We start from the raw sequence: 14,203 nt of genomic DNA on the forward strand, positions 1-14,203 counted from the left end.
GGGAGGGGTGTGCACAGAGCGTTACTAGACGGGAATAGGAGTGATTGGGAAGGAAAGGTCCTGGCGTGCGTGTTTCTTGCCTTGAGTCTCCGATCTTGCTGTCAAACCTTGGCGTGCAAAAGAGGCTGAGGAAGAAGAGGCGGGGGGAGGAGAGGGGGAGACGTTAGATAAGAGAATTTCACACGGGGGAGCTGTCTTGTCCCCCGGGCCTTCCCCTGCTGTTTAGTGCCCTCTCAGGGATGTCCGAGCTCTCTGCGGATGAAAGCACAGCCCAGGCGCTAAGGTGGGGGGCACTGTCCCATGGAGTGCCAATGAGACCACGTACAGAGAGAGAGAAGGAGTTTGCTCCACACCAGGGCTACTCAACTTTGGAGGCCCCGGGGCCCAGAGTGATACTCACAGCACATGCCGAGGGCTGCAACTTCAATGTGGTTGCATAGACGTGTAAATATGTATGCAAATATATGCAAATAGCTTTTTTCATACTGACTACAAAGCATATCCCATAATGCCCCGGCACTTCCTCCCTGAGGGCTAGAAATGCCGACACCCTGTACCCGTCTGTTCCAGCCAGCCCGTCCGCTTGCGTCTTTCAGTGCTCACTCTACCTGGGAGATGCCTCGCCATTGTGGAGCGTGTTCCCAGTGGAGGCCGTGTTCAAAGGACCCCACCCATGGGCTACGTGTTGCCCAAACCTCACTGTACGCCGCAAATGAACAGGCCGCGTGTTGAGTAGCCCTGCTCTACAGCCTACTGGCTTTTAGCTCAAGCCGTAGAGGCTCCTGCACTAAGGTCCAGAGGGCCCAGGTTCAGTCCTGCCTGCTGGCGCAACAGCGGGTAGTGTTCTTATCTGTGTTTGCCGGGGAGGCCGGCGTGTGTCTGCTCCCGGGGCGGATGTGCCGACACGGAATGGGGAGGTGGATGCGCCATCCTCAGCCGCATGTGGAAACGATTAGCAGCGACGACATGAGAAGAATCAGCCGGTGTTTACACGGTTCCAGCAGCGAGAGGCAAACAAAATGTCAAATCCGCCTGGGAGGGTCCTGACTCTGGGATGCTTGGTTGCAGGACGTCAGTCCATATGGCAGGCCGATGCCTGGAGTATGGCGTTGCGGGGGCTTTGCCGGGGCGGCTAGGACTAGCCCGTGGCGGGAAGGGGACGACCGGGGGACGGTGCCACTTGTCCTGACGTGGCGACCTCGACTGGGGGGAGACAGATCTCCAGCTGGCGTGAATGGGTTGGTACCCAGGCTAGTGTCAACGGGGGAAGCCCTAGCGGAGTTGTTGGTGCTTCCTCCGTTCGAGATGCTGGGTCTCTCCTGCTGCTTAGGCTGTGCCCAAAGGGCGATCATACCAGTTATAGGGGGCAAGTGGCCGGAGGAAGCCTGGTGACAGCTGGATGGACCGGTTGTGCCGCAGGATTCTGCAACTTAAGGCCAGCGTTTCCTGCCCTGGAAGCAAAGGAAACCTTGCCCCTGAACGCTCACTCTGGGGCACTGTCGGCTCGGAGGAGAGTGCGGAGAGGGGCAGTTTCTGGAGAACTGCAGAGAGCCACAGGGGTCCCCCCTCCGCCCCCAGCAATTACAAAGCGATTTCTTCTGCTCATGAAGTTTCATGCCTAAGAAAAACAAACAGCTGTTGCTGCCGCCTGAATCCCATTCATCATCCTACAGGAACCAGTCAAGCTGGCTGAGAAAGCCCTCCAGCGTGGGCCAAGGCAACCCCAGCCCAGTCCAGCCTCCCAAGCAAACGGCTCCCGGAGCAAGGAACAGGGAGCTGCTGAACCCTGTGTCAGGCCCCCACCCTTAGTGGCACCCACCAGCCGGTCCGAGCATGGCCGAGGATCTGGAAGGAGCCCTGTGCGCCGGAATCACGCAGTGGATGCAGGTCTTATAGTGGATGTGCTTTCCACGCCTTTGTGAAAGGTTTTAATATTCCCAGGGAGCCTGATGTGACCTTTCACCCCAGCCCTGCTCCCTAACATGTTTGGTGTTCATGTGGGCACTGGCACAAAGTCCTTTTCCTCTCCCGCTTTCCCTTTTGCAGTGGATTAGCTGCCCATGCCCTTGGAAATATACCTAGGGCCCTACCAAATCCATGGTCCATTTGAGTCAATTTCATGGGCATAGGATTTTAAAAACGGTGTATTTCATGATTGCAGCTGTTTACATCGGAGATGTCTTGGGGTTGTAATAGCAGGGGTTCTGCCCCACAAAGGAGTTGTGTGTGTTTGTGTGTGTGTGTTTGTGTTGGGAAGTTGTATGGTTATTGTAGGAGGGCTGCAGTGTAGCTACCTTTTCTTCTACACGGCTGCTGGCAGCAGCGCTGCCTTCAGAGCTGGGTAGCTGGAGAGCAGTGGCTGCTGTCCCGGAGCCCAGTTCTGGAGGCAGAGCTACTGCCAGCAGCAGCACAGTTGTAAGGATGGCCTGGTACGGTGTTACCATCCTTTCTTCTGCACTGCTGCTTGCAGAGCTGGGCCCTTAGCAGCTGCCACTCTCTGGCCACCCAGCTGTGAAAGCGGCAGGACAGCAGTAAGGGCGACACCGGTAGGGTGCGGTCACCCTTACTTCTGTGCCGCTTACATGGCAGATGCAGTCTGAGGCTGGGGAACCAACTCAAGGACTTCAACGGGGTTACATGTGGCCTGGATTCAGTGCTCAGAGTGAGGAGTTTCAGAAGGCAGAGCCCTACTTCTGCTGTGCTACCGATAACGGCCGGGTAGATGGCCAGGAGGGACCTGTCTAAATGCCCGTCCCTGTCACTGTTCCCCTCGTCCTGCATTTCCCCCTTCCCTCCAGTTACCTGCTACACCCACTTATTGTGCTGTGTCTTAATCACACTGTGATCTCCTTAGGGCAGGGCCTGCCTTTGACGTTGTATTTCTACAGCACCTCGCGTGACGGATCCCGGCTGGCGTTCCTAGGCTCTCGCACTTTGTCAATCACAACTGTACCTGGGGCTAGGGGAGTTGGGGGCAAAGCGGCCAGCGGGGACATAAGTTTGAGATCATCAGTGCTCTGCTAGGGATTGCCAGCCCACACGAAGCTGGTGCAGGAGTTATTTAAACTATTGAGTGCCAGCCTTCCTGGTGGAGGCTGGCTACATGGCAGGAGATATCAGGGGCCTGTAACATCATGGCTGGTGTGGGGAAAGGGAATAGGAAGGGTTCTTTACCCCTGCATGCAACATAAGGCCCCCGGGCGAGCGGCTACAATAGAAAGGCCGAGGGTTTAAACCAGATATCTGGAAGCACTTCTTCGTGCGGCGCAACCTCACCCTGGGGAATTCCTTGCTGTTAGGAAGGGCCAAAAGTCTCGCAGGGTTCCCAGAGGAGCTAGATGAGTTCCTGAAGGAAAGTTCCCTCTGGGGCTGTTAGCCACGATGGTCAGAGACACAATCCCATGCACAGCGTGTCCCGAAGCCTCTGACTGCCGGATGCAGGAGCCCTGCTTTGTTCATTCCCGCCGAAGCCCTGGCTTGGCATCAGTCGCTGCGGGAAGGCAGGGTACGGAGCTCAGCAGACGGTTGCTCGGACCCGTTCTGCCGTTCTTAGGGGACTGAGGCCCAGTGCCTAGCTCCTGCACAGACTGTGTGCGGCCTCGGGCAGGTAACTTCATGTCGCAGTGCTGCCCATCCCCGTCTGGAGGGCGGGGCTAAGCCCTGGCGTGGTGTTGGGGGAATAAATCCTCAGCGGTGCAAGGGAATAGGGGTCCGTCTCCAGATGGAGGTTCGTGCGCGTCTTTTTGTTCCTGGCGGAGGAGGGGGCAGACGTTGCTACCACCCCTGGGCAGGAGGCTGCTCCGAGACCCGCATGAGCCCCGGAACTCTGAGTTCCTCAAAACGGAGCGTTCTGCACCTGCGGGAAGGGACGCGCCACCTTTCGGGGAGCCCGCAGCTGGGGCGGGTGTGAAGTGCCAGCAATGGCCTGTCGCTCAGGCAGGACTCAGCTTTGCATTCCCCAGATTTCTGCACTTTTGCAACACCCCGGGGGGCAAATCCCATCCCTTGTGAGGCTTTGCAGGGGGTTCACAGCCTAATGTGGGGGGCATGAGAGCAGGAAGGACACGCCTGTCCCTGGAGTGGCAGGGAACCTGACATTTTGGGGGCTCCCGGTGCAAGGCTGGGCAGCAGGGTCCGGGTTGCTTGGGGCAGGTCTTTTAGAGGCGCGGTGACTGCTCAGCTCTGTTTGCTGTCTCCCCCTGTATGCCATCTGAATTCCCCAGCGGGGCTGTGCCTTGAGGTCCGGTTTGGGCCCCTGGTGCCTGATGCTGCAGGCAGGCAAAACGCCAATTCTCTGGGGTGGGAGCTGGCTTAATAATGGGGCCCTGGGTCAGGTCCTGCAGCGTAGCGTCACTTCGTGTGACCTAAAAGGACTAGTAGCCCGAACCCTGTCAATCCCCAGCACTCCCTTCCTGGCCATCTCCTGTTCTGGGTGACCTCCTCGGAGGGAAGTTAGGCAATGTGTAATCTGGTCATCGTGTAGCTGACACAAATTTTGTCTGATACGTGATTAACCGCTGTGGCTCCACATTGAAAGGCGCTTGGGAGCTGGCGGGCTCTCAGGTTGGCTCAGATCCGGCTCATGCCATGTCCAGCAGCTCCCCCCGCTGCGACTCTGCTTTTAAAGTAAATCCGCGAGCCAGGACAGAGCCAGCCCCCAAAACACTTGAAATACAGAGTCACGAGGTGTGTGTGTGTGTGTGTGTGTGTGTGTGTGTCTTTTCATGGAGCAGATGCTTATCAGTTAATCATTTAACCAGCTACACTATTACAGTAGACTTCCGATAATTCAGAACCTATGGGACATAGGTGGTGCCAGATTATCAGATATGCCGGACTATCAGGAGGTACTATAAGCTGGTTATATATATATACTGTATACATTATATACTGTATATAAAGTGTTCTTAACCCTTTTTATTGTACATACTGAATACAGTATACTGTAATGTTTTCGCTTTTTTAAGCCTTTTTTACCCTTTTGCTCAGTTCAGCTGCTGCCGCTGTTACCTTGTGACTCATTTTTTGCCAAAGCTCACTCACTAGGCTCTTGCCGTTTTGATGCCAGATTATCAGGCGTGCCGGACTATTGGATGCCGGACTATTGGAGTTTTACTGTACAACCCTACTCCCTAGACAGCCTTATGGGGAGGGGATTATTTCTGCTTCAGTGGTACGAAAAACTCCCCTTTCTTTAGAGCAGTGTTTCTTAAACTGTGTTCCGTGGCACACCGGTGTGCAGCGAGGCAGTCGGAGGTGTGCCGCGGAGAACAACAGAATTCAAAATGGCCACCCTTAAAGGGGCAGGTGACCTTTTTTTTCCTCAATAACTTCCCGCCAACCCTTTTTTTCCCTCAATAATTTTCCCTCCGAATTTTTTTTTTTTTTTTTTTTTGCTCAACAAAGTCCTTGGTGTTCTTTATAAAAAAAAATTATTGTTTGGTGTTCCTCAGTCTTAAAAAGTTTAAGAAACACTGCTTTAGAGGATTGGTTCTGGGCTCCCATGCATGGGATCTAACTGGCATTTCACTATAAAGCAGAGGCAGGGAACCTTAGGGGCTTACCTGGATCCAGCCCCTGAGGCTCAGGGCTCCCCTCCCAGCATTGGGAAGGCCACAGTGGACTCCAGCTTCAGTGCTGCCTCCCTCCAGGGCTGGAGCACAAAAAATCTACTAGCATGGTCCGCCCAGGCTCTGATGTGGGAGGGAAATGTGGGGAAGAGTCTTTTTCCTTCTCAGTTGAGGGCCACATCAGAGAGGGGTTTTTTTTTGTTTGTTTTATGGGGTTTTTATTTTTTTGCTTCTCACTTGTGGGCAGCTCCTGACTGATTTTTTTGTGGGTCAGCGGCATCTGACCCCCAAAAAGGTTCCTCACCCTGGGTCTACAGGAACCCAATGGGCAACCCCCGAGTGAGCCTCAAAGCGTGGGAGAGGGGTGCTCAGAACTGTCCCCTCTCTCTGTAGGCAACGGGATCACGCTAGAGGGAGCCGTGCCGTCTGAGCAGGACAGCCAGCCGAAGCCAGCCAAGAGAGCGCGGACGTCCTTCACCGCCGAGCAGCTGCAGGTAACGTCGCCTCGGCGCGGGGTCCCACGGGGGGAGCAGCCCGGAGAGTCGAGGTGACTTTTCTCCCTGTCTCCGTCTGTCTTCCAGGTCATGCAGGCCCAGTTTGCTCAGGACAACAACCCCGACGCACAGACCCTTCAGAAACTGGCAGACATGACTGGACTGAGCAGGAGAGTCATTCAGGTAAGGGGCCTGAAATACAGAGCTGTGTGTGTGTGTGTGTGTGTGTGTGTGTGTGTGTGTGTCATTCAGGTAAGGGGCTTGAAATACAGAGCTGTGTGTGTGTGTGTGTGTGTGTGTGTGTGTGTGTGTGTGTGTAGGATGCTTTGCACAGTGGCATCTCCTGGCGGTTTTGCCACAGGGCGATTCCTTGGAATTACTAGGCTAAATCTTCACACCCTTCCTCCGCTGCCATCACAGAGTCGGTGCTAGGAACAGACACGCTGGGTTAGCTGGATCTAGCAAGGACCTGCTCCAAGGTGCAGGTGTTTGACTGCAGAGTCTGTTAATTATACAGGTGGAACCTCTCTAGTCCGGCACTTTCTGGTCTGGCAATATCCCTAGTCCGGCACAATTTTAGTAACCCAGATGTCTGCTTATCGTGGGGGTGGTCAAGTTTCTCGCAGTTCCATAAAGTTTGTTTGCAGCCCCCAGTCCTGGCCCTCAGTGTTCTGAGTGTTGGTGATGCTGCTAACCAATATTGACCTCCCATGGTTCGGCAAATTCTCTAGTTTGGAACTGGCACCAGTCAGGTCCCGAGGGTGCCGAACTAGAGAGGTTCGACCTGTATCAACACTGCTCCTTTTTCCTTTTCCTGCTCTTTCCCCTGCTTTCCCTTCTTTTTTCTTTTCCAATGTGTATAATCAAAGACATTTAGCTGCGAGCCAATGTAAATACATGAAAGGGAAGGAAACGGCTTTGAACACCATCTCTAACCACTTTACCATGTCACTGAAAATCAGTCCAGACAACTGAGTGCCCTTCCCCAAGATCCCTTGCTCCCCTGTGTGAAGGAACTCCAGCTGTTCCATGCATTTTATTGACAGCCAGGAGCCGCCTACGGGGGTGCACTTTGGAAACCATTAAGAGTGAGGTTTTAAACACGTGAGGAAGTTCCTCATCCAGGAGGAAAAGCCATAAGGAAATCACAGAAGCAATCCCAGGGAGGGTGCATGGTTCGTAGCGAGCAATAGGGCAGCGAAGGTAATACAACTAGAGATTCAGGTTGCAGGGTAGAGAAAAAGAGCTAGATTCTGTCTTTGGTTATGCCAAAGGCCTGGAGGGTGACCTTAAACAAGTCACTTTTCAGCTCTGTGCCTCAGTTTTCCCCCTCTGTAAAATGGGGATACTGGCACAAGCACTTTGAGACCTGTGGATAAAAAGCTCCATGTAACAGTTAAGTATTATAATTACCTATGCAAGCAGTAAATACAGTTCCTGTAGGAGTCTCATCCTGACCCTCCAGTCCCTCTTGTGCATTTATATTCTTGGCTTTGACGTTGCACTGGACGTAGTTTTGCATGTAAGAAAAACCTGAAAGTCTAAATCAAACCTGCAGCCTCCATCTATGTTTGCCCTGCCAAAATTGACTAGGGCAAAATCCAGCTCAGACCTCAGTTAACAAGAGTCGTTAATAATCCCAAGACCAAGTGGACCATACCGCGGGCGATTCCACATGTGAATTTTTTTTTCTAAAAAAAAGGAGCTTTCATCAGGAAACAATTTGTCAGGCATAATCCTGTGTGAAACACTTCCGACTGTTTCCTTCTCTGGAATCCAGGGGTCCAGGTTCCTTTGGAACATGTGTCCTCTGACCTAGCTCTGGATTTTTGAAAAGATGGCTTCTCGCACGTACCTTATTCTAGCCATAAAAGCAGGATTCCTTATCCTGGCTACTGCCATAGGTTACTGGGTGTTCCTTTAATCCGAGCAATGAGGTACACACCCATTGGCTTCACTGAACAGGTCTGAACAGCCTGGATATACAGTATGGGGCAGTCTCCATGGCAGAATGAACCCAAGCATTGCCCCTAATCCCTTCACACATCCACATGCCCACAAACCTCTAACCCAAGTTGAGTGGGGCTGGCAATCCCAGCTAGCTAATCGTTCCTGGATAGAGACTATAGCAAATAGAATCCGGCCCACCAAGCCACCTAATCCAGCCTACCAGAGCCTCCACCAGTCTCTCTGACTGGCCTGCCCCCGCTCTGCTCTCTGAACACGGTGCACCCAGGGGCGGGGGGACGGAGAGACTCCACACGCTGCCCCCGCCCTCAGCGAAATCTTGGTTTCCAGCCAATGGGAGCTGCACAATACCCCTCTCCCCTCCCGGCTCGGAGTGTTCCGACTGAGCCCCCCCCCATCCAAAATTAGTGCCCGCCCCGGGACTATAGCTCGACTGTGGCTTTCTGTCACCATGGTAACCCGCTCGCTTTGCAGTGAAGCACTCACCTGTTGATAGTCCTCCAACGCCTTCCCACAATTCTCCCTGTGTTCAGAAAGACAAGAAGACGGGTTCTGCCCTGACTCACTGGGGAGGATTCATAGAGCGGCTCTGCTCCCTGGAGCACAAAGGACCATGGGACATGCCCCCAGATGTTGTAGTAACACACACAGGTGAGTGCGGACCTGTGAGGACACTAAGGCAGCTTTAGGTTGAACATTAGGAAAAACATCCTGACTGTCGGGGTGTTTAAACACGGGAATAAATTGCCCAGGGAGGTTGTGGCATCTCCATCACTGGAGATATTGAAGAGCAGGTTAGACAGACACCTGTCAGGGATGGTCTAGACGTTGCTTGGTCCTGCCGTGAGGGACTGGCCTCAATGCCCTCTCAAGGGCCCTTCCAGTTCTAGTGTCTTATGATTCTAACTCAGGCTAACCCAGGGCTCGGGCGTGGGTGCGAATCACCCATGTTCACTCTGCAGCAAAGACAGACCCAATGTCCTGTCTCAGCATTCAAAACTGGGGGTAGACCCTTGGCAATGGAGAATGTCTTGACTGTACCAAATTCCTCCTGGACAGGAACACAGGAACATTACAATATTTCTCCCAAGTGCTTGGCTCTGAACACTCACTGACCAGTTAGTAACACTTGGCAAAGACTGGCCCATTTTTCAGACCAGAAAAGACCTTTATGACCCTCGATCCCAGTGATTCTCAACCAGGGTCTTCCAGGAGATACAGCAACTAAGCAAGATATTTGCCTCCTTTTACAACAGGCGTTAGCAAAGCCAGTTCAAATTAAAATTTCAGACAGTGATTGTTTAGACTACTCTATATAGGAGACACTGCAATGTAAGTACAATCTTTATATTCCAGTTGGGTTTATTTTAAAATCATGTGGTAAAAGGAGGATGCCCGGAATTTTTCAGTCATTTTTCAGTTATGGCTGTTTTTGGAAGCAAGTCATTTTTCAGAGACATGAAAGAGCTATGGACAGATTTTCCGGGCACCTGGAGAGAGGGCCTGGCTCTGTGACCATGGAAGGGGCGGGGCCTCAGGTATATGGGGCGGGGCTGAGGTTAGCCCTCCCCCCCCCCCAGCCCTTCAGGGACACTCAGCGTACGTTGCCTGGGGCTTTAAGCCACCAGGCCCTGGTGTAGCTGCCTCCTTAGTCCCCCATGGCTGACAGCTCTATACGTGACAGATCGGATTCCTGAAAGAGGTCCAGTAGCCTGGAAAGGTTGAGAGCCACGGAGCTAGCTTGACCTTCTGTCTAACACAAGCCATAGAACGTCACCCTGTGGTTCCGGCATCAAGGGTACGTCTAGACGACAGGCTTTTGTCGACAGAAGCTTTGTTGACAGATACTGTCGACAAAGCTTCTGCCGACAAAGAGCGTCTAGACGACAGCCAGTTCTGTTGACACAGCAAGCCGCTTTGTCGACATGACAGCGTAGATGCAAAGGACAGTGTAGATGCAATAACGCCTTCTGGCGACTGCACTCTGTCAACAAAAGGCGTTATTCCTCGTAGAATGAGGGTTTCCGCCGTCGACAAAGCTGCCGAGTTCTGTCGACGTTATGTGGACAGAACTCAGCGGTAGTGTAGACGCAGGTATAGTTTTGTTGACGAAAGTCCACATTTGTCGACAAAACCCTGTAGTCTAGACACACCCCAAGTGTCACAAGGTTCATCATTTCATTGAAGCTGGATGGTGTCCTTTGATTAGCCAAGGCACATTAATAGTGAAAAGTGAGCTCCATGGCCCGGCTGCTCATGCTGCACGGAGTTGACCCGTCAGTTCTGACCTATAAAAATAAAGCCAGCAGAGCGTGGTGGTTGGCCGATTTCCCAATGCACCGAATTCTAACGACGTCTTCCCTCAAATCCCCAGCCCTTGTCTGAACTGTTCCGCCTCAGACCGACGCTGGAGGAGCCCAGCAGGGAGGTCAGATCTCCCGCCAGCTCTCTCTGGACCCAAACAGTTTGGTTTCTGTTGGCATTGCAGGTTTGGTTTCAAAACTGCCGCGCGCGCCATAAAAAGCACACGCCTCAGCACACGGTGCCACCCACCGGAGCCGCCCAGCCCCGGATCCCTACGTCGCTCTCCGACGACATCCACTACTCTCCCTTCAGCAGCCCGGAGAGGGCCAGGATGGTCACCTTGCACGGATACATCGAAAGTAAGTGTCGGCTCACCTCATGGGGGAGCATAAGGCGGCAGGGGATGGGGTGAGGGGGCGAAAGGGAGTTGGGCTTGCTGGGGAGAATAAGGCCTTTGTTGCAAGAGAAGCTCGATTAGCAGTTAGGGGTGCTGTTGTGTCAATACCTGTCATCAAGACCTTCCTTGTGTACAGTGCTCAAAGGTGCAGGCATGCTCCCCCGGAGGTTCTGACATCTTATTCATTGTGGACCAGGCTCAGGGCAGCCCTGAGTCCCTGGAGAGAGCAGGCACCTGGGAAAACTCTCCCCTTTGGGGCTTTCTGACGTGGCTGTTCAGCAGAGCAAACCAAATTGCTTATTGCCAGCGGCGGTGGCGAGACGCAGAGAGGTGGAGAAGGGAGAAGGAAGAAGTCACAGATGTGGCCTCTTTCAATAAAATCCCTCATCTTCAGCTGAGCTCACTGTATTGGCTTCACTTCCTTGGTCGTTAGCCCTCCTTGTAAATCAGGGATGCTGTTCAATGACGAGTTGGTTATTGCTTGGGTTGGAAAGTGACCGGTCTTGCTCCCGTGAATGCTTCCTGTCACTCTAAGGGCTGATTAATTATTTGGGAATGGTGGCTCCCACTTCATTAATGGGACAGGTAGAATGACTTCAGTGACTTCATGGGAGCATTTTGCTTTTAAGAAAAACATAAGGTTCCCTGCATTTGATCCATGTGCATCTTAGTACAGGTTGGACCTCCCTGTCTGTCACTCTCAGGACCTGACCCATCCTGGATGAGGGACTTTGTCAGACCAGAGGAGGTCCTATCTGGCTTCCCAGTGCTGCCCGCCCCCAGGCCTGGACTGGCTGCCATCTGGCTCCCCCCCATCCCACTGCCCTGCCGCGCTGGACAGCCCAGCTGTAGCCCCGCTCCAGTGTGCCAGACTCCCAGCCCCACTGGGCAGCCCCACTGCAGCGCGCTGTACTCCTGGTCCCGCTGGGCAGTCCGCTACCCTGCCGGTCGGCTGGGCTCTTAGCCACCAGCCCTGTACTGGGACTCCCTGGTCCTGGCACATCCATGTTCTGGCAGGACCGTGGATGTTACCGGACCAGAGAGTCCCAGTTTATAGAGGTTCAACCTGCAGAAGCTAATGAATCTTCCTGCGCCTGCTTTCTCCTGCTCAGCCCTGCTCAGGGTCCTGGCTGCCTCGCCTGGAGGGTGTGTTTTATTCCTCACCTAAGGACTGCTGCTTTAGTTCTGGCACAAAGAACGATTGATTGAAGGTCACAGAGGCTGAAGCCCTCTTCTCATTCACAGGTCAGGTACAGTGTGGGCAAGTGCACTGTAGACTTCCCTACACTGCTCCACCAGTGCACCTCAAAGCAGACATGGAAGGACCACTGTCTAATAGGGGTGAGAAGGTAAATGGAGTTCCAGGCGTGGAGTACAGCCACGCATAATATCATTGCCACGGCCTTGTGCTGCCTGTTGTCAGGTGAAAGTTGTTCCTGGTGCCACCGGGCATCCCTGCTTCGTCCAAATATCTCCCCAGCGGCTGCCAACTAATCCCTTCCGTCCCCCGGCCGATGAGCCTTGATTTTGACTCACCGAAATATCCTCCATCTATACGCCTTTCAGCACCTGGTGTTCTTGCGTGGAGCTGTGGCACTTAGAATTATTGAAGCCTTTTGTTTCATCCTGTCTGATCCACCATCACCTGTTTGTTTGGTCCCTTTCCTCTCCATGTGGTAATGAGCATTTTCTCGTGTGTCATTACCCGGCTTTCCATGTGCTTTGTGCTCGCTGGGCATTCATGTTAACGCTGAGTAGAGAGGGCCTTTGCCAACCACTGACCTTTCTGGTTTGCATGCGTTAACGTGAAACCGGGAGACACTAACATCACGAAAAAACAACAACCCCAAATACTAGGATGTTGCGTCTCGAAGCAATAACCGAAAACGACTGGAGATGAACCAGTTTGGTTCCACGGAACGCTCACAACATCCAGGGTGCAGCGGGTTGTTCAGAGAATTTTCCCTCTTGCCAAGGCTTTCAAAAATGTGTGTCTAGACTCAGCGAGGTTCCTAAGCTTTATTTAGGCAATTAAAATGGTGCCTAAGCTTTATTTAGGCAATTAAAATAAGCCTGCGGCGTTCAGCTCCTGTTGTTTTCAGCTTTCAGCACCCATTTTTGAAGATAACAGAGCTCTGTCTTTATGAAGGATACGTCTACACAGCATGCTTATTTTGAAATACGCTATTTCGGATTTATTTCGAAATAGCATATCTACGCTACAAGGAAGCCTCAAAATTAGGCAGGCTTCCCTAATGTGGACGTGCTACCTTGATTTAGAGCCCCAGGAAGCACTGGGGAGTAATTACTATGAATGGCCCTGGGAGGAACTATTTCGAAAGAGCAGCAGTGGCGCATCCACATGACAGCTATTTCAGAATAAGCGTTATTCCTCGTGTAGACGCACCCTCAGTGTTCCGTATTTTGTTTGCCACCCTTGGAGTATCAAGCCCTTTGATAAACGGTTCCGATGTCCTCACACATGGAAACTCTACTTGTCCAGGTACTTCAACGGGTGTCAATTAAACTGCTTGCCAGTTAGACTGAATGGTTAAGAAATGTCTTAGGACCCACTGCTGAGGGTACAGAGCCATCCAAAATGTTATTTACCTTTCAAAAACAGTCACTCCGAGGTGATGTAGCCATGCTGGTATCAGGCTATTAGAAAAAGCAGGTGGCTGAGGTAATATCTATTTAGTTGGTCAAATAAAAATATATTACCTTCCCTGCCTTGTCACTCTAAAGCAGTGTTTCCCAATTGGTGCTCCGTGGAACCCCAGGGTTCCGCGAAGCAAACGTAAGGGTTCCGTGAAAACGTGGCATTGCCCCGCCCTCTCTTAAAGAGACAGAGTATTTTGCAGGTTTTTTTGCTCAACCAATTCTGGCAGGGCTTTCTTTTTCTTTTTCTTTTTCTTTTTCTTTTTCTTTTTCTTTTTCTTTTTCTTTGCTTGCCAAATTTTACCCTGGGAACTCTAGGGGGGGTTCCTTGAAATTATTTTAAGCTGAAAAGGGTTCCGTGGGCAAATAAACACCGGGAAACACTGCTCTAAAGAGATGCCTTTTTCCAAATATGTGGTTCCACAGACAATTAAAAATGCTGTGGGACTTTACAAAAATGCACAGAGGTTACATTTGCAGTGAGGAGGAACACGTGTGCACACACTTTGTGCTGTTGGGCCCAGCTGCTTTGTTCTTGTGAATAGATAGATTAAAAGTTGGTTACAGTCCTGATCTTATTCTTTAAAAAAAAGGGAGGGGAGGAGGAATTGCAAGGGGAAGAAAATTCACCTCAATAACTGTATGAAAGGTTCCCATAAACCAAATAAAATAACTCCTGACATAAAGTTTGCATGAGGTGTACTATGATTCAAAAGCTAAAGATCTGGCCTGGGGTACAAAGCTCATTTAAATTAAGGTGGCTATTAACATAGTCCCATCCTGTCTGGTTCCTGATGTCTGATCCACACAAG

At 52.0% G+C, this 14,203-nt stretch overlaps 1 protein-coding gene across 3 annotated transcripts in view; it reads left to right on the forward strand.

The window, feature by feature from the left end:
- The window catches only part of LHX6 (LIM homeobox 6), a 53,476-nt gene that overhangs the window by 34,663 nt on the left and 4,610 nt on the right, over nucleotides 1-14,203 (forward strand). For 2 of the 3 annotated variants that reach the window (XM_075905409.1, XM_075905411.1), the window contains exons 6-9: nucleotides 5,964-6,064; nucleotides 6,152-6,247; nucleotides 10,521-10,695; nucleotides 11,979-12,082. In XM_075905409.1, the coding sequence (XP_075761524.1) occupies nucleotides 5,964-6,064; nucleotides 6,152-6,247; nucleotides 10,521-10,695; nucleotides 11,979-12,082 (476 nt within the window). The remainder of the gene's footprint in view (nucleotides 1-5,963; nucleotides 6,065-6,151; nucleotides 6,248-10,520; nucleotides 10,696-11,978; nucleotides 12,083-14,203) is intronic. The other variant, XM_075905410.1, reaches the window with a different exon arrangement.

This window comes from Pelodiscus sinensis, chromosome 22 (genome assembly GCF_049634645.1).
Source record: "Pelodiscus sinensis isolate JC-2024 chromosome 22, ASM4963464v1, whole genome shotgun sequence".
NCBI lineage: Eukaryota > Metazoa > Chordata > Testudines > Trionychidae > Pelodiscus > Pelodiscus sinensis.